The 21,064-nt window shown below is 37.5% G+C and overlaps 1 protein-coding gene across 2 annotated transcripts in view; it reads left to right on the plus strand.

Moving 5' to 3' along the window:
* Window positions 1-21,064, plus strand: part of gpc5c (glypican 5c) — a 170,279-nt gene that overhangs the window by 131,767 nt on the left and 17,448 nt on the right. For both annotated transcript variants that reach the window (XM_067363461.1, XM_067363462.1), the window contains one exon: window positions 741-870. In XM_067363461.1, the coding sequence (XP_067219562.1) occupies window positions 741-870 (130 nt within the window). The remainder of the gene's footprint in view (window positions 1-740; window positions 871-21,064) is intronic.

Genomic DNA, 21,064 nt, shown 5'->3' on the forward strand with positions numbered 1-21,064 from the left:
TCAGAAAAAAAATATAACTGACTCCAAACTTTTGAAGGGTAATGTGTGCATATACACACCCTTTCTGTATTAAAGGTGCCGTAGAAACGTGTTTTCAAAAGATGTAATATAAGTCTAAGGTGCCCCCTGAATGTGTCTGTGAAGTTTCAGCTTAAAATACCCCATAGATTTTTTTTTAATTCATTTTAATGGGGGGGCATCATTAAATATGCACCGATTCAGGCTGCGGCCCCTTTAAATTCTCATTCTCCCCCGCCCCCGAAGCTCGTGACTGCCTTAAACAGCATAAACAAAGTTCACACAGCTAATATAACCCTCAAAATGGATCTTTACAAAGTGTTCATCATGCAGCATGTCTAATCGCGTAAGTATGGTATTTATTTGGATGTATACATTTGTTATGTAACAGTTGGTGTTATGTTGAGATTCGCCTCTTCTTTGGAGGTCTTTTAAACAAATGAGATTTATATAAGAAGGAGGAAACAATGGTGTTTGAGACTCACTGTATGTAATTTCCATGTACTGAACTCTTGTTATTCAACTATGCCAAGGTGAATTCAATTTTTAATTCTAGGGCACCTTTAATGTTGTTGTTATTATTATTATTATTATTATTATTATTATTATTATTATAACAACAACAGATTATCATCATCTGTTTGTTCCCACACATTATTGTAATACACATACATTTTATACTGATTAATAATAATGTGATGTGATTTTATTTTTGCTTTCAGGAGATTCAAGAGGTCATGCCTGGTGTGGGACACAGGGAATCCTGGGATGACACAGGCAGTGGGGAGAGCAGTGGAGAATGTGATGATGAGGACGGTTGTGAAGGTTCTGGAGAGTCTGTGGCATCTCCCCGTGAGTTAACATCAAAAGCTCCTAAAAAAGCTATAACAGTGTAATTCATTACCTATCCGGTTTTTGAATGAATGCTGGCACCATGTTTTCTGAAGGGTTGTTTGTACTTCTAATGAGACAACAAGAAACAAGTTATGATTCTTGGTTAGTATTTAGTTTTTTTTTTTTTTTTTCAGCAAGAACACATTTAATTGATTCAAAGTGACAGCAAAGACATTTATAATGATCCACACATAGGCAGCAACATCATTGCACCTTTTGAAGTCCAGAAAGGTAGTTGAAAGCATGGTTAAAATAGTCAACGTAACTACAGTGGTTCAACCTTAATGTTATGAAGTATTTTTGTGCGCAAAAAACAAAACAAAAACAGCAACTTTATTCAACAATTTGAACCGCTGTCATACGTAGTGCAGGCGTCCTTGTTTACATCCGAACGCCAACTCAGTATTGGACGAAGCTAAACACGTGAGCAGCACGTCGCATCCATGTGATGCTGACAAAGGATCCGGCCAATAATAAGCTGGCATTTGGACATAAACAAGGAAGCCTGCACTGAGTTCATTACATATGACAACGATTCAAAATGTTGAATAAAGTCAGTATTTTTGTTTTGTTTTTTGCACACAAAAAGTCGCTTCATAACATTAAGGTTGAACCACTGTAGTCATGTTGACTATTTTAACCATATTTTTAACTACCTTTCTGGATGTCAAATGGTGCAATGACGTTGCTACCTATGTGTGGATCAGATACCCTCAGATTTCATCAAAAATATCTTACTTTGTGCTCCGAAGATGAACAAAGGTATTACAGGTGTGGAATGATACGTGGGTGAGTACTTTCATTTTTGGGTGAACCAACCCTTTAAGAGAATTCTTTCAAAAACATAAAAAACCAACCCCAAACTTTTCACCGGTATTGTACATCTGGAACAATACAATCTGGAATCCTGCAGCAGCCTAGCAACTGCTATTGAGATGAATGGGAATGCTAAGAGATATTTTTATCCAAGTGTTATAGACCTCCTTGTTAACTTTTTATATCCAGGATGTTTTAAGATTAGTAATGTTAGTGTTAGTAGTTGCATGGAAAAGAATTTTAGGTCCAAAACGAATGCCAAAGGGAGCCTTCTAGACCTCACAAACAGTGTCACATTATGTCATGACCACAGAGACCACCCAGGGGTACAGAGAGATTGTATGACCTTCTCTGCCTGTCTAAAAATGCAGGTGCTGAGGTGGTACCTGCCATTCCATCATCGGTAAAATGGCCACTAAATGGCCTCTCTTTTCTGCTCAGAGCCATAACACATGAGCCACGGCTCTACGCCCCTGTCTTTTTCCCGGTGTTCACCGTAGACCTCGTCTCTGTAGCATTTCTCAACCACTTTGAAACCCAATCTTCACTCGTCACTAAAATCACCCTGCTGGGCCCTCTGGCAGCTATCTTGCTCTCCTGCACCCATTTCCCCTAATCTGCGGTTAGCGCTCCAGGGTGCCACACATAAAAAAAAAAAGAAGAAAAAAAACAGGGTATGGGAAGAGGAGAGGACGTCCCTTTATCAAGGACTGAACAACATTCCAGGGTAGAAAGAGACAATGTCAATGAGAGCAAAGTGTTTAGGAGGGGGAGACGAGATATGAAGAATGATGTTCATCCATCATTCTGCATTTCTCCAAAGGCCCACAGGTCTGACTTTAAAACGTCTGACGCCTGTAGCATTGATCACATTTCTCAAACAGTAGGACCAGCTGTTGTGGCAGTGTACTTAAAAGATTTGTAGCTCAAACACATACTGGCCACATTCACACAGCAGCAGAATACGGTTGTCAGTCCGAGTTTTTGAGTCCTTAATACAGTTACGTTCATACACAATTCAGTTATTTTCACCTGTAAATTTTCAGGACTCACAACCGCATTCTCAGAAAAACGTGCGCTGTGTAAACTGAACCGACGTGGACTCGACAACTATTTGTCTGTCACATCATTCAGTGAGCCATTCTGCGCTGCACACTACTGCGTTGCAGGTTTTCACATGTGATTTCGATAACTTACAGCGATGGAGATATGAGCTGTGTGTCATCTGTAGGTTTTTGATCATCACTGTTCTCCACCAGAGCTGTTACCATCAGTATTGTGTTCTACGCACAACTCAAATGCTCCGCTCTCCACCCAGAAATAAAAGCTGCTGTCAGTTAATGAAGATTTGACGGATCGCCGCTCGATTGATCTCTTGTCGTATCAAAAGTAATAATACTTTTCACTTTTATTGACGTCACCATATTTGATATTACTTTGGTCCCTGATGCTATGGTTACTGGTAAGCGAATACAAGCTTGACTCGCATTGAGGTGCTACTGTAAGTTGCTGTTTAAAAGGGACATTTCGAGACTCACACCTGTGTATTATGTGATAATGTTAAAAGTTTCACTTATAAAGACAGTAAGCCAGTTTCACACCCCTTTTTCGTCACGACTATAGCAGCTGGTAGGTGGCTGCTTTTTTAACACTTGTGTGCATATTTGTGCAAGTGCTATGTGAAGACCATCAAAGGTTTCTATTTACAACATTTTTTGTAGCATTTTGAGCATTGTGGCCAATCACAGTTCAGAGCGTGTGCGAAATGATCAATCCGAGGTGTTTAAGTTAGTGGCTCATTCAGCTCAAAACGCTGGGGTTTTGTTCAGCTTGCTCACTGTGTTCTACACAATTATGAATTCTTACTTTACACTCTTTAAACAAAGGTTCCAAAAGGGGGTCTTTGCAGCGATCCCAGAAGAAACATTTTTGGTTTCTTAAAAGAACTTTTTTTAGTGATTTTCCTTCTTAGTGTGAAGAACCCTTTTACACTAAATAAACTTTTGTGTAATTGAATGGTTCCATGAATGTTAAAGGTTCCTCGTGGAACCATAGATGCCAGTAAAGAACGTATGGCCTCACTTTAGTTTAGGCACATTTTAGTCCAATTCATACTATTAATAAACAACTACAGTAATTGACAACTGTATTTAAAGGTGCCGTAGAACGTCTTTTTAAAAGATGTAATATCAGTTTAAGGTGTCCCCCGAATGTGTCTGTGAAGTTTCAGCTCAAAATACCCCATTTATTTATTTATTTTTTTAACTGCCTATTTTGGGGCATCATTAAATATGAGCCGATTTAGGCTGTGGCCCCTTTAACTGCTCACGCTCCCCGCCCACGGAGCTCGTGTTTGCCTTTAACAGCATAAACAAAGTTCACACTGCAAATATAACCCTCAAAACTATTCTTTACAAAGTGTTCGTCATGCAGCATGTCTAATCGCGTAAGTATGGTTTTTATTTGGATGTTTTCAATTGATTTTTTTTGAGTTTGAGGCTATGCTGCGTGGCTAAAGCTAACATTACACACTGTCAGAGAGATTTATAAAGAATGAAGTTGTGTTTATGAATTATACAGACTGCAAGTGTTTAAAAAAATGAAAATAACGACAGTCTGGTCTCTGTGAATACAGTAAGAAACTATGGTAACTTTAACCACATTTAACAGTACATTAGCAACATGCTAACGAAACATTTAGAAATGCAATTTACAAATATCACTAAAAATAACATGATATCATGGATCATGTCAGTTATTATCGCTACATCTGCCATTTTTCGCTGTTGTCCTTGCTTGCTTACCTAGTCTGATGATTCAGCTGTGCACATCCAGACGTCCTGCCCTTGTCTAATGCTTGAACATGAGTTGGCATATGCAAATATTGGGGGCGTACACCCCGACTTTTACGTTACAGTTGGTGTTATGTTGAGATTCGCCTGTTTGTCGGAGGTCTTTTAAAAAAATTAGATTTATATAAAGGAGGAAACAACGGTGTTTGAGACTCACTGTATGTCATTTCCATGTACTGAACTCTTTGTATTTAACTATGCCAAAATAAATTCAATTTTTAATTCTAGGGCACCTTTAAATGCGGGATTGAAGCCAAAAATTAGATGATTGATGGCAACGAATGGGACAAAACTATCTGATACTGTATGTCAAAATAGATCTGTGCATTACTTCTTGGAGTGTAAATGCACACTAATACTGTATTATGTGCCACTTTTTCTATGTAATGTGTAAAATGTTTATTTTCTGACAATTAAGATAGTGAATCTGGAAAGTAAATAACACTGCAGTCTACCGCAACAGAGCAACTGCAGCAGAAAACAACTGCTCAGGGGTGTAAAGAGTGAGAGAGAAGAGGGGTCAACGCGATTAGACCTCCAGACTTGGAAATGTTTCTGGTATTGCAGCTACTGCATCTGTTTTTTTTTTTTTCCAAGACAAAGCCAACTGCTGCTCTGCTCTGCTCTCTTGCCTTCCAGTTCCCTCTTGGTTTGTTTTCTCCCTCTGTTTCTGGTTGCACATGCCAGGCCAAACACATGCCTAGTTTTGCCACGGTGCTTATCTGTAAATATGTAAACTTGTGGAACCAGAGCACACCACACTTTCTCTGCTGCTTCTATCGTAAGAAGAGCACATACTCATGTCTCTTTATTTATTTACCTCAGAAGTAAATCAACATGGGGGGCTTTAAGCTGAAGGTGTCTTTTGTTTCAGCACCTGGTCGTAATACTCAAGTGAACCTGCTGACCAAAAGAAATAAGCTGTCTGTTTTTCCTCAAACTGTCTTTTGGAAGAAGACGCACAGTTCTCAGGGTTAGATGTTATGATAGGTGCACTGGATGTGTTGTTTGCCAGCAGAAGGTGTTTTCTTAGATTATGCTGAGACATCTTGATGTGCAGATGTGCTAAAGATGTTTCAGAGTTTCAATTTTTGAGAATTTCAACTCTGATGGAGCAGTGACTTTTAAGATTTGAAAGAGACGCATATCAAACGGTTATTTATTGATTTATATTATATACATTTTTGTTCATTTATTATATATTATTTTATTGTATTTTTATTTCATTTACATCTCGTCATGTCTCATATGGTATATTCCTTTGGATAAATATCTAATTCAGTCATAAAACTCTAGAGGGCGCAGACTGATTGGTATCTGCAAGCAATCACATCATTACTGCATGGCACAAGCTGACTGGCCACTGCTGATCCTGCAGCCAGAGATTGCTTGCTCAACATTTAAATATAATCTGTTTTAATGTTTGTAGTCCTGCAGTTGGCTATCAGAGTACCTCTGAAACCCTCCACCTCCCCCAGCTCCACCTGCCTAGATCTGCAACAGGATTTATGTATTTCTATTCATGTTGCAGCAGCATATCTTACATGCTCACAGCAATGTGTCTGTGTATCTATTAGCAGTTATAATCAACAGAAGCAGAAGCATAGCAGATCATATTCAATAACATTTGAAATCTATTCTGAGATTTGTCACGATTGAAATAAGAATGGAAAAACATAATTTGATCTTGTAAGAATTTCATAAGAAAATTCTTGAATATTTTTTCATTATCTGACTTTTTTTTGGTATTAAAAACTCTCCATTTGGTCTCAATAGCTGTTTCAATCCACTTATATTTATGCACATTTTGTGATATCGCATAAAACCTGCTGGATGAAAGCGTCAAGATGCGCAAAAAATTTAAAAATGTGCATAAAAAACGTATGTGCTTAACTGAGTCGGTACATTTTTTTATGCAATTTGAAACTACGATAGAAACATTTTATCGAATAAATTCCTTTATGTGCATCAAAAAAGACGTGACTTTTCGATGGACCGACATTACTGGACCAACCAGTTGCACAGCATCTTAAATGTTGTTTTGGTCATTCTGAAATGCCTGAGCAAAGTCTGTCATTAAAGTAATTCGGTATAATTTCCCCCCAGAAGCACATGATTTTGTTCACGAACACCACACATCTGAATGAAAGATAACAGAACAGCATTTATTATGTTTCATCTGCACTCTCAGAGGCGCAAGTAATTTATTAAATATGAAAATTATGATATACAGTGGCTTCTACTGCAGCAAATTCTATTATTCTTTGGTCAGAGCCAGTTTATCAGGAAGTAACAATTTTGGATGGAAACAGTGCTTTATTTGCAAATGTTTTATGTGATATTCCAAATTTGCGCACAAGATAAATTCACAAGTTTTGAAATGTCATTGGTGTCCTGAGAAACAGTAGAGATATTAAAGAGATTGTATTCATAATTTTTCTTTCCAAGATGAGACCCAATCCAGTAGTAGCAGTTGTTTGGAGCAGCTTTGCACTGTTGCATATATACTGTGATCAACCACAGATGCTGTTTATCAACACAACCGCATGTTAACTACAGTCACATCCTCTTCACATTCGCATTTCCTTCCCCCCTTTATGACACCACGTCCTGTTCCATCACGTTCATGCCATTCAAGTTCCGTGAATCCCGTTTCTCGCAGGGGTCAATATTTCACGAGATGGCCATCAGACGCCTCTCTGTTGACCCCTGAGCCTGTGCCCTGTGGTGCTGTCGTCATGACGATGAGGCATTTAAATTGATGGAGGCCATGGCTCTAGCCCCACGGGCACAGTGTGATTAAATACTTTAACCTCTGACCCCAGTGTTGTTAATTCATTTGCAGATGTGTTCCACATTGAAGGTGTCAGAACAGCAGCCGAACATTTGGATCATTAAGTCACATCTCACTGTTTGATATGAGCAGAGTCCAGAGGTCACACCCTGAGCTGTATTTTATCATTGGATTTGGCTGACGCTGCACACAGGCACCATGTTATTTTTTGTCCTGTAATGTTCAGTACTTTGAAGAAGCAGATATTCATGGCAGTATCGCATGCCCCATATCATAACAAGCCCAAACAGCTGTTCTGCAACATTTATCAGCAATGCCATGTTCATACAGTGATACCATCTTCCTGCTCCTTGTAAGTAGAGTTTCAAGTCAGCATGAACTCAAAATTGACCCTGTTGATTTTTTTTCAGCACACATTCCAGATCTTATTGTGAACGATTAATTCGTTATTCCAAAGAAATTTTTTTAAATCATAATTGTCTCATGTAATCATAATTCTTTTCAGCTGTATTTATGTTGGCCATGACCACAATTAAATATTAATATTAAAATTATATTATTATCAAGTCAACACACACATTTTGTTATATATATATATATATATATATATATATATATATATATATATATATATATATATATATATATATATATATATATATATATATATATATATATACACATACACATACACACACATATATACACATACACATACATATATACACATACACATACACATACACACACAAGCACACAAATGAGCAGCCATATCACACGGCTATGAGTGTGAGTTACACAAGTGTGTAAATAAATAAGAAACAACAATGTAGTGTCTTTAAAACCCCTCTTTTTTTGAGGAAATTTTGAGCCTCTGTTACTAATTCTAAAATATCACTTTAGAACTAGCAAAGAAGGAACGTTGAGTACTTCATCGAAACTCATTGTAAAGGTGATGATACATGGGGCAACTTTCTGAGCAATGTTGCCGGGCAGTGTTGCTTGGGCACTTTGTTTAAAATACCAACAATTGTCCAATGTAATGAGTGTAAGCTGTTATTAAGCTATCAAATGTTTTCAGTTAAATATTAAAAACCTTGGACCTGTTTAACATTTGTAATAGCATAGGCTGTAGGGCGTATGGCATATGAATGTAGCTTTTGACGCGATCTATGTTGGTTCGAATCCGCCTTTTGCCAAACTCGCTCTTCTCACTTTTCCTATCACAAATCAGACTGGAAAAGCTTTTTTTTTTTTTTAGATTAAAATGAAGAAAATATTTGAAAAGTTGAAATAAAGTGCCTAACAAGTGTTTACAATAAAGTATTTATTGTGTTGGCGATAGATTTGCTCCTCTCTGATTAGTTGCTGCCAACTGTTCGTTGGCCTAATTAGTTGCCCTGTGTCTCATCAGGTTGCCTGTTGACGGCAACATTGCCCAGCAACATTGCTCAAAAAGTTGCCACGTGTATCATCACCTTAATATGTAGAGTATTATGAGAGAGATCGACTAGTGCATTACCTAGAGATTGAGTGTATTACCTGCATCTAGCTGATATTCTTCAGGTCAATCACAAAGACATTCTCATGACAGCGCTAGTCAATGCATTTGTCAGTTGCATCTTGTAAGATATTGTTTAAAGTAAAAACTGACTCACTCACTCATAAAGATATTGTATTGAGAGAGTCCGATAGTGATTTCGACTTCAGTGAAAGTTACATTAATATGCATATTATGCATATTAATGTAACTTTCACTGAAGTCGAAATCACTATCGGACTCTCTCAATACTATATATATATATATATATATATATATATATATATATATATATATATATATATATATATATATATATATATATATATATATATACATACACACAATAGCAATTATAACAGTACAAGAAGTAAAATAGGAAATAAACACAAGCAAACAGTTCAGTCAAATGTAGAAAAGCAGCACTCTAGTTAGTGCAGGATTTAATTTAAATGTACATAAAGTTCTGAAACTTAATAAAGCGCTTATGCCAAATCTAAGATTAACAAAAATGAAAGATTGCCCGTTTGATATACCCAAAACAAATTATACCTCATGTTTAAACACTATCTACATAAGAGCCAGCAGCAAATTCCCAAAGGACTGGCAGAGATGAAGCCGATTCAAACGGTGAAATGTTTTTGCTTGTTTGTTTGTTTGTTTTGGGAACATCCTGTTTCATTTGGAAACATTTGCATTACATAAGCAAAGTGGGTTGCTGTTCATCCTGCTTTTATTGTCTAATCACAGAACATGGTCCTCGATTAACATCTTTTGTTGGTCCTGCAAACATTCCTATCAAACAATCATAAGCTAAAACATAAGTTAAGCCTTCTTAAATTGTTGTGTGTGTCAGTATGTAATCACAACCATAACTAACCCCTTGAAATCAGAGTGGAATGATTGATTTTGATTAACCCCAAACCTGAACCTGATAGGAATGTTGTTGTAAATCACATTAAGCATGTGGATACAGTGATGCTAACATGTCAGGCAGTACAGAGTGTTCTGATTGTGGGGTGTTGTGGTTCACTCTCAACAAAACCACAGCAGATCCACCATCCGTTGGGTTGAGAGACAGAAGAACACATTGCACTTTATTTACCTTCCTAATCCTCGCGTTTAGTATTCTGTTAGTGGCGAGGCGTCTCTTGTTTAATGGAGTTTTGTTTGTGTTGCGCAGGAACGGATGCCACATTTCAGACCCGTCACTGATTTATAACTTCAGTGGAATTTGTGGACAAGCTCCAGCCAAAGCTTAACATCCGCCACCGCTGACACACCACCAGTTTAGCAATTATTGGATAACCGCTGAGCATGACGTGATGAGAAACGTTCCATGACCAGAGATGGCATGTACTTAAGATAGCTTCATCATTGCTCTGCGATTGTTCTTTCATCTAAAAAAAAAGAAAGAAAACCTTTTAATTAGACAACCAGCATTCAGAATTAGCTATTGTGGACTGCTTTCTGCCAACTTTTAATTCTCGTGCAGGATTCTACCAGCTGAATTTCCAAGAAGCAGTACGGCAAACATTTTCAGCCAGCAATGACTGTATAAGTGTCTTGTTCTCTTCACTATTCCCAGTCATTCTGTCTGTCTGGTTGCTTTTCAACTGTTTTATTACTTTGTTATGCCAAAAGAAGGCCAGTGGCCATTTCGAACAGCTCATTATTGCTGATCACTCTTCATGTTGTCTTTGTTTATGGGCTTGACTATTTGGCTACCATGGCAGAAGATGGATTGTGGGATGTTTTCTAAGAGTTCCTGCTTTCTCTTTCTCTCTCGTTCTGGTACTCTACTCTCCTCCAAAATACCAATTTCCTTCCCTCGGAAACCGAAGCTGGGAAAGCAGAACTCCATCTAAATGGCTGTGGGCTTGGATGGGGCACATGGGGATTCCGGAATCTTTGGGGTCTCTTAGCAACCAGCGTTAATGTGGCAACAGCGGTTCTGAGAGAGGGCCTTAGTGACTGGATGTGGAAGTATGGACTGAGTTTTGATGCTTTGGACAAACTGAAATGAGATGGCATAGGAAGTGGACTAGACAAGGAATATGTCTAGGCATAATAGTGATTTACATTTATTCATTCAACATATTCTTTTATCCACTGAGACTTAAAAATGAGGATAATCACAATCAATTATTCTTGTAAAGATACAGCCATTCCTACCCACCTTATTTTAATGTAGAGTAACTTGTAATGTGAATGTACAATAGACAATAATAAACCACACTTAGAAACATTGGCACGTTATTGAATTATCTGTTAAATTTGAACTGAATAGCATTAAGGATTAAGAATTGCAAATCAAATTTGAATGTAAGGAAGTAGAATGATCTCTGACTCTGATTTTAACTTTAGGAAAGCAAGTTTATCAAGTTTGAAAGTTTTGAATTTTTTTTTTTTTTTTTTTTTTTTTTTGATGATGATGATGATGATTTAAATGCCTTACAAATAGATAAATTCCTCTCTGTCATTCCAATCCAACTTCCTTAGGGGCGTGGCCAATTAAATTCAAATTCACACCTATAAACTTAAAGGTGCCATTGAATGTTTTTTTTACAAGATGTAATATAAGTCTAATGTGTCCCCTGAATGTGTCTGTGAAGTTTCAGGACAAAATACCCCATAGATTTTTTTTAATAAATTTTTTTAACTGCCTATTTTGGGGCATAATTAGAAATGCAACGATTCAGGTTGCGGCCCCTTTAAATCGCGCGCTCTCCTCCCCCAGAGCTCGCGCTGGCCTTAAACAGTGCATAAACAAAGTTCACACAGCTAATATAACCCTCAAAATGGATCTTTACAAAGTGTTCGTCATGCATGCTGCATACATGCGTCGGATTATGTGAGTATCGTATTTATTTGGATGTTTACATTTGATTCTGAATGAATTTGAGGCTGTGATCCGTGGCTAATGGCTAATGCTACACTGCTGGAGAGATTTATAAAGAATGAAGTTGTGCTTATGAATTATACAGACTGCAAGTGTTTAAAAATGAAAATAACGACGGCTCTTGTCTCCATGAATACAGTAAGAAACGATGGTAACTTTAACCACATTTAACAGTACATTAGCAACATGCTAACGAAACATTTAGAAAGACAGTTTACAAATATCACTAAAAATATCATGATATCATGGATCATGTCAGTTATTATTGCTCCATCTGCCATTTTTCACTGTTTTCCTTGCTTGCTTACCTAGTCTGAGGATTCAGCTGTGCACAGATCCAGACGTTACTGGCTGCCCTTGTCTAATGCCTTTCATAATGTCGGGAACATAGGCTGGCATATGCAAATATTGGGGGCGTACACCCCAACTGTTAAGTAACTGTTACGTTATGTTGAGATTCGCCTGTTCTTCGGAGGTCTTTTAAACAAATGAGATTTATATAAGAAGGAGGAAACAATGGAGTTTGAGACTCACTGTATGTCATTTCCATGTACTGAACTCTTGTTATTCAACTATGCCAAGATAAATTCAATTTTTAATTCTAGGGCACCTTTAATAGGAGTCCATTTTTTCAGTTCTGCTTGGATAGAGAAACTCTTTTGTTTTGATGTCTTTCTAATTTGATTACATTTTTTGATTGATAATGTTTTTTGACTTCCACACATCAGTGTTGTTACTGTTTTTTAATGAAATACTTACTGATATAACTTTTATTTATTATTAAAACCCTATTTAAATAAACTTCACATATGTTTATAGAAGTGGCTGTTTATAATAAACCCACATAAGTGAGCAGAGGCATCTAGACAAGTCACTGATATTAAACTGAAATACACTATCTGGCGCTATTTAATAAGTGTATAATTGTATTTTTTCGTAGGACACCATCCATGATGGTATGAAATGAAAGCATACGGAAGATTAGTGTGTAAACGGTAGCTCATGTAGGTCGAAAAACATGAGAAGAAGCATTAGGATAATACGATATCAGCAATCACAGACATTCACATTCGGACAGGATTAGATTTCTCAAGAGGACCGGAAACAGTAGGTAATTTGTTCTGGAATTTTCACTGAGGTTGTGAGAAAAACACAGACATGGTAGATACGGACGGGATTAAAGTACACCTGTGAGAAACTAATTTCTCTAACGTCCCCCTGGAAAACTAGTCCCATCCGAACAGAGCTTTAAACTGTTTGGATAAAATAAACAAATGAAAGAATTACAAAAGCTAACAAAATTTAAATTGAATACTGCTAATTCAAAATATGAATAAATACTATAATACAATAATAGTATTTTTATTGTGATAGGACAGTATGTAGATAGGAAGCAAAATGGGAGAGAGAGAGGAGGGATGGGATCGGGAAAAGACCTTGAGCCGGGACTCAAACTCGGGTCGCCCGAAATGCAACGTCACAGGTTTCTAACCAAACTTCTTGACAAGAAACTTTTTTACAAAATGGCTTCTTAATGAACTGCATACTTTCTCAAAACAGATGGTGAGATGCTCTTTCCCTCTATAGTGTGTAGTGTGTGATGTGACAGGTGGCTTTGTTTCTGGCTGAACTACATCAATGTCAGACTTCATCCATCACAGAAAGCAGCAGGTGTATGTACGTGTTTTGTATGTTCTATAACCTGTTTGTGTGAGTCTTAACCGGGTCACCTTCACCTGCCACCTTCACACATTGGCAGTGTATCTCTCTGTTTCTCACTGTCTGCGATTATCGATTCATCCCTCACCAGCGGCATTCAGCTCAGAGCTGCCACCGGCTGCCTGCTGCGTGCCCGTGATTGACACCAGCTAACTGATAGGCCAACCCACTCCACATGCGTCTCTCCCTTCTCACTGCTGCGTGATCCATCCCACTCATTCTAATTGCGGTAAAGGCCACGTTTCTATGACAACCTTATTTACGTGATTGTGCTGTTGATGGGCTCAGAGCTCCATCAAAAGACATGAAGAAAAGCATGCGCTGATGTCTCCAAAGATTTCTGAAGACTGCTTTCATCCTGTCATTCAACAGAAATGTACGGTGGGAATTTAGCCTGTTGCAACTTGGTTCACAGTGCCGTTCAGATTCAGACTACATGCATATATTTTATTTACAGTTTTGTCCTGCTTGAAAATTCATATAGAACTAGCTTCTGATGGTAGTTAGATGGTTGAAGTGGGTCCAAGTGGATCTAGATAGTTGATTAGTTAGACATTTTGTGCGTGGGCACTAGCTGCTTCATCTCTCTTGTGCATTTGGTTGTCCATCATGATTTAACTGCAGTGAAGATATTTGATCAAAATATAGTTTTGTATACATGCTGTCACTGAATAATAAAGGTGTAAAATATGATGATAACATATTTCCAAACTTTTGAAGGGTATGTATATAAATAATATTAATAATAGTTGTTGTTATATTATTTTTATGGTCACACTTTAGTTTTAGGGTCCAATTCTCACTATTAACTAACTATTAACTATGACTTTTTCCTCAATAAACCTCAATAATTACAGCTTATTAATAGTTAGTAAAGTAGTTGTTAAGTTTAGGTATTGGGTAGGATTATGGGATGTAGAATATGGTCATGCAGAATAGGGCAAATATTTTTAATTACTAATAAACAGACAATATCCTAGTAATATGTATGCTAATTAGCAACTAGCTGATAGTGAAAACTGGACCCTAAACTAAATTGTTACCATTATTATTATTTTACAATTTTGTATATTTGCATAATAGTTATTTTTATATACAGTGCCAAGACATTCATTCATCTTTGGAACACAAATGAAGGTATTTTTAATGAAATCTGAGAGATTTCTGTCTCTCCATAGACTGCCACACAGCTGACACTTTGACACTTCAAAAAGTTCATAAAATGATCGTAAAACAAATCCATATGAATTTTTTGGCCAAATTTTCTGAAGAGATTGATCACTTTATATGATTGAATTTAGGCTTTTATTAACATATAAACATTGATCAGAGAACATAAACAGAAGCTCAACCCAACCTGATTGATGCGCGAGAACAAACCTCTTGCGGAAGCTCAAACGTGATGCGTAACACACCAGAATGAACCTCAATGGTTCTCGCACACCAAGCAAACATGCTTGTGCTTCTGTTTACATAACTGATGTGTGAGTTAATGAATGTAGATAAAAGCCTAAATTCAATCTGTTCATCATATAAAACGATCAAATCTATTCAGAAAATTTGCTAAAATCGCTCAATTCATATGGATTTGTTTTACAATCTCAATGAGCTTTTTGAAGCATCAAAGTGTCAGTTGCATAGCTGTCAGTGGAAGAACAGAAAGCTCAGATTTCATCAAAAACATCTTCATTTGTGTTCTGAAGATGAACAAAAGTCTTAAGGGTTTGGAACAACATGAGGGTGAGTAAATGATGACAGAGTTTTCATTTTCAGAGTAATCATTTTTGGAAAAGCAACATGGTATCAGATCAGCCTGAAAGGCCACTGGATATGGCTCATTTGAGACTTCTATTTAATCATCATTTCTATGTCTGGGAAAGTGCTTAGTCATGTTCCCAAGTGAACAATTTAACGGGTCTTTAATTAGCCTAGACAGTGAATGAGATCCCACAGCGAGCTTAATGACCAATGAGCCCCTTAATGACCAGCGAGCCCTCTCAATTATACGCACACACACCTGTCTTTTTCTTGTCTGCAATCACACTACATAGCATTGTGGTAATAAGACAAAAAACCTTACAAAAAATACCAAAGTACCTGTTTGATTTGCACCCCATTGACTGGGGAGCTTTGTGTTAGCAGCCATATGTTATGCTAAAGCCAACATCTTGATAGCTTTTTGCAGAACATAGTCAATAATGCTAATTTGATTAGGCACTTGACAAAACACTTTATTGATAAATTCCTCTGTTGGCACTAAGTGAACCTGTACCACAAAACCAGTCATGAGGGTCAATTTTTTGCAATTGAGAAAAAATCATCCGAAATAAGCTTTACATTAATGTATGGTTTGTTAGGATAGGACAATATTTGGCCGAGATACAGCTATTTGAAAATCTGGAATCTGAGGTGCAAACAAATCTAAATATTGAGAAAATTGCCTTTAAAATGAAGTCCTTAACAATGCATATCCACTCTATATCCACTATATATATATATATATATATATATATAATATATATAATATATAATATATTATACACATACGATAGGAAATTTACTAAATATCTTCATGGTACATGATCTTAATATCCAAATATGATTTTTGGCATAAAAGAAAAATCGATAATTTTGACCCATACAATGTATTCTTGGCTATTGCTACAAATATACCCGTGTGACTTAAGGCTGATTTTTACTTGTGTCGAGTGTACGGCGTAGGCTGTTTGTACCACACGTAGCCTACGACGTAGTCTGACCATAGACTGTAAAAAAATATGGACGTAGTGTCCGTGACGTCACCCATAGAGTTCTGAACAGCAGTTTTGACGCGTAAATGAGGCAGCGGACATCTTAGCTGCACGTGACCGCACATCACTCACGGATAACTGAAAATGGGCAAAGAGGCGGGATGTAGTTGGAGCCCACGCGACTTGTTGCTGAAACCACGCCCGCCTAGCATATCCATCTTAGATACTATCTAATATTAATAAAGATAGCAATACCCTTAGAAAGTACTAAAGTTTTACTGTCAATCTATGGTGATTTTTAAGATAACGTTATAACGTTAGATGCTCTAACACCAGTAGGCTGATTAATTTGTGTGGGGTGTGCAAATAACACAAAAAATCAACTGGGACTTCATACCTTTAATGAAAAAGAGATCGCGAGATAAATCCAATCCGTTGCACTTGGGTAAAATGTCCTTTTCAAAAAAAAAATAAAACAACTTTTTGTTCATGAAAGCGTTAAATCCATTAAATCTTTATATATTATCCATCGTTTGCATTACATATCTAAGGAATGATTTGCTCTCCATCATAGTTCTTCAAGAAAGGATGCAATCTGAGCATTGTTTATAATGTAAAACTCTATGCGTACAGTACCAGATATCTGTATAACTCTCAAATGTTTTCTCAAACTAATGAGCACGTGTCCAAAGTATAATTTTTCAAAAATAGTGCAGCAGTTTTAGTTATAATATCCAAGCAGTGCTGTCGGAGTTATATATATCCTCCTGGTATTGTCATTGTAGTAAATGTCAGGAACAAAACTTTTAGCCAATGCCACGACGATCCAACAACGTGTGTTCCGCATGCGAGCACATGTACACAGACTGACATCTGTCTTAAGTATGCAGCAAGCCATATATTGTATAAAATAATTCAGAAAAAAAGGCACAAATACAGCTGAGATGCCAAATTCAGTGGCTGGAATTAGCTGAGGCAACATGATGGCTCACAGACAGCAGCGCCACCTGTCACTCAAGTGACCACGCCCTTAATTATGCAGAACTTTAAGGCTTAATATAATTTAAACTGATGAGTTATAAAAAAATTCACCCCCCTCAGAGTTGTCATGAAAGGCAAAATTAGCAGTATAGACCAAAACAAAATTTGAACCAGAGTGTAAACATATTTATTTCTGCTGTAAACTTGGCTGTTTTAACATGATGGTCAATGAGATTCTGCTCCCTTTTGCAGCCTGTCCCTAGGGGCCAGTCGATGAATCGCAGTTTAAGTTACTTCCGTATTGGCTTCACGAGAAACTGGGGGAGGTTGCCGCTTGAGCCTGACGTGCACCTCTTCAAAAATGTAACAACGCGTCAAGTCTACGCAGACCGCAAGCAATGTGATTGGTCTGCTAGAACCCCTCCAACGGGTCAAAAAAACTGACGTCACGCGGCAGCGCTTCCGGGTCCTAACGCTCTATCTCATACCACAAGAAAACAACAAATGGTGCTAATATACATACACGATGTTGTGTAATACTACAAAAAATATATAATTATAACCTTATATAATTAAAATAATATAATTATAATATCTCCATACCAAAATTCCAGATGGCCAGCCAATGATTCATCTTTTATAAATCGTTAAAATATTTTAATATATGTGATGCTGTGAGCACAGAGACTGTTGTGTAGATTGTAAGTATTTAAAATGTTTACGTTTTTAAAATGATTGATGTTTAAAATGAATAAATAGCGCTCATAAACGGCCGTCGATGCTATTCTCAAGTGAAACGAGTCAAGGCTTGAACCCGGAAACGGCGTTCCTTACGTCACGACTTAACAAGCGGATAGCAGAAGAGCGACTGTTTTCAACTTCCATAGGAATGAAAAACACTCTGTTTCAGGGGACACATGCAGTCAAACTGCAACAAAAGTCATTACCTATCTGCCGCTTCTCTGCCGTTTCTATTTGTAAGCTTCTCTGACAACGTACATGACTGTTTCTTCTTCAGCTTTTGCCTTGATACTCAGCATGACAGCATACACTGCCTACTAGTGGTCTGCATGCACGTTGACGTGGACAACGACGCAGAAGTATAAATCAGCCTTTATGACACACATAAGACACATATAAGAAACTAAAAAAAAAAACACTGTAGAGATCACTGTAACTCCTTGACACATTTACAAAACAAACTATGTACAAATGCAGTCCTGTAAACTACATACAGTACAGCCAGGTTACTGTACTGTGGGTGGTCTCTAACATAAGATGGTGCTGTTCTAGGGAGATATTGTGCATGTACTGTAAAGTGGTCCTGGTTGTGTGGGACATAAGGTCTCTTTTTGCTAACCAAAAACATGCAAACTCAGGCTAACTAAAGAATCTGACGCCATGGTTTGGCATATCTCATGTGCAACACACTGACATGCTGACGTGGGCATGCAGTTGGACTGGTTCTTTTTGCAGAATAGTCAGAAACATTAGTGTTATTATGTGATGTTGTGTAGTCATGCTCTGTGAGCCTGCTTCCTCTTGTTGAGTCAGAAAACTGACAGAAGTGCTGACCACTGTGATTTGTGTGAAGAAAAGAAAAAAAAAAGCTGAAATGTTCCACAAAATATTTCTGCATTGACACATCATGAGTTTTTAAGCTCTGTGTCTCTTAATCATGCCTCTGAATTATGCATGGCCTTAGTATGGGATTGATCAGTCATGATTGTGCATATATTAGCTTGTGCCTATGAAACATGGTGCCAGGTTTTCTGTTATTGATGTATTGATGTCTACGTTCACACCGCGAGCCGTGATGCTCAATTCCGATTTTTGCTCTGATCTGATTTTTTTTTTTTTTTTTGTATAGCTGTTCACATTGTTGTTTTAAATGTGGCAAATATCAGATTTCCAGTGTGAACAGATCATGGTTCTGAACTGACCTGCATGAGCAAAAGAACAATACAAACGGGTTGCCTGTTTTTTACCACAAAATTCACTCAACTGCTTTTCAAAACTAGTCCAAAACTATCCCAATCCCGTTCCGTTGGGTATCCCGGTAAAATCCCGCATTCTGAGGGTTAAGTATCGTGTTAGTGCAGTCGCTTCAACCCACGGAGTCACAACAAAACCCATTTCTGCGGGAAAAACACAGACTTGGAATTCGGATATGGAAGTAAACACGGAGGGCATTAAAATAAGTAGGCCTAATTACGCGTTTATTTATAGTGTGATCTGCCGCGGAAGTCAGCGAAATTATGCACAGGCAATATGACAAATAAAGACAATGATGTGACAAAAGAGCAGAGTTTTGAAACTTTTATGATACAAGCCCTTATGTTTTGCTTGTATTATAGAGCTGTCTCTGTATTACTTACGGGTTTTGACACATCAGTGTCCTTCTACTGGCTACCTTTCGTCTTGATAACGTTGGGTATGTAAAATCTTTGAATAAACCCATGAGCACAGAATCGTGACAACTTTTGATCTCGAGTGACATAAAAATCGCATGAATTCCAATATGACTGTTCACACTGTGGTTGCATTACAAAACATTTGACCTGTATCAGATTTAGTACCACATATGGAAGTGGCACAAATCAGAATTGAAAAGATCAGATTCCATGTGGTTTGTACTGTTCACACTGTCATGGTGAAAACAGATAAAACAAGAAATAGATTCTCACCAAGGCTTCATTTATTTGATCAAAAATATATTAAAGTAGTAATATTCTAAAAAGATTATTATAATTTAAAATTTAATTCTTTAATGAATAGAAAGATCAAAAGAACAGCAATAATTTGAAATACAAATCTTTTACAAATCTTAACACTAAGTATAAATTAATTTAATGCATCCTTGATGTATACAAGTACTCATTTCCCAAAAACAAAACAAAACAGTGTGTATGTACACTGGTGGACAATGTTAGTAGACAAATTAACTAATCTAATGAGATTATGAACAGTATGTTTTCTAAAAGTCCACTGAGCCAGAAGTGCCAATAGTTAAAGAATCACCTTCAAATGACTTTAGAAGATTTGACTAGTTTAATGCTACTTTTGTGGTGCTTTATTATCAATTTTGGATTTTGACAGTCACATGAGGGTTAGTAAATGAGTACAAATTTAAATTTTTGGCCAAATTTCTTTAAGGCCATGTCAGGGCCACCCTGGCCCAAGGACCTGTTGAGTCTCTGCTGTGGATCACAGATGAAAGCGGGCCGGGAAATTGCTAAGACTGGTTGCAATATCCGTCCTTACTTGGGTCCACATCTGTCAAACAGGCCAGGTCAGGGGTCTTCCCCTTAAAATCACGAGATACCCAAACCCATTGTACAAGTTAACAGTGTCTCTGTAGTGTAGCTCAATACCCTTAGCCATTACCACACCAGATAATGAAACAGCCAACAACTTCTCGTTCTCATTCTTTGCTTGTTGTCTTCACATGGAGTTTAAAAGGTACGTGCGTGCAGGGGCGAGAGACCCAAGCGTAATCCGTGGGATTGGGACCTAAGCTCAGAAAGACGGACGAGAGCTGCCCATATCCTGGACACAGCCCTGAATGTTCCCGGAATGTTCCCCTTCAGGCAGCCGCCACAGCTGGGAAGCACCTTCTCAGAACTTGTGGATTATAGCAGAAAAACAACGGCTGGGTTTGTGAAAAACTCTCTCCCACCGTACAAACACGCACGGACTGCCCGAAATCCCACAAGCCTCTATGTACGTCTTTGTTTTTTCCCCCTTAAAAAAACAACAGCAAAAAAAAACAAAAAAAAAAAACAGGAGAGTGGGCTC

Source organism: Chanodichthys erythropterus, chromosome 16, assembly GCF_024489055.1.
Source record: "Chanodichthys erythropterus isolate Z2021 chromosome 16, ASM2448905v1, whole genome shotgun sequence".
In the NCBI taxonomy this organism is placed as follows: Eukaryota; Metazoa; Chordata; class Actinopteri; order Cypriniformes; family Xenocyprididae; genus Chanodichthys; species Chanodichthys erythropterus.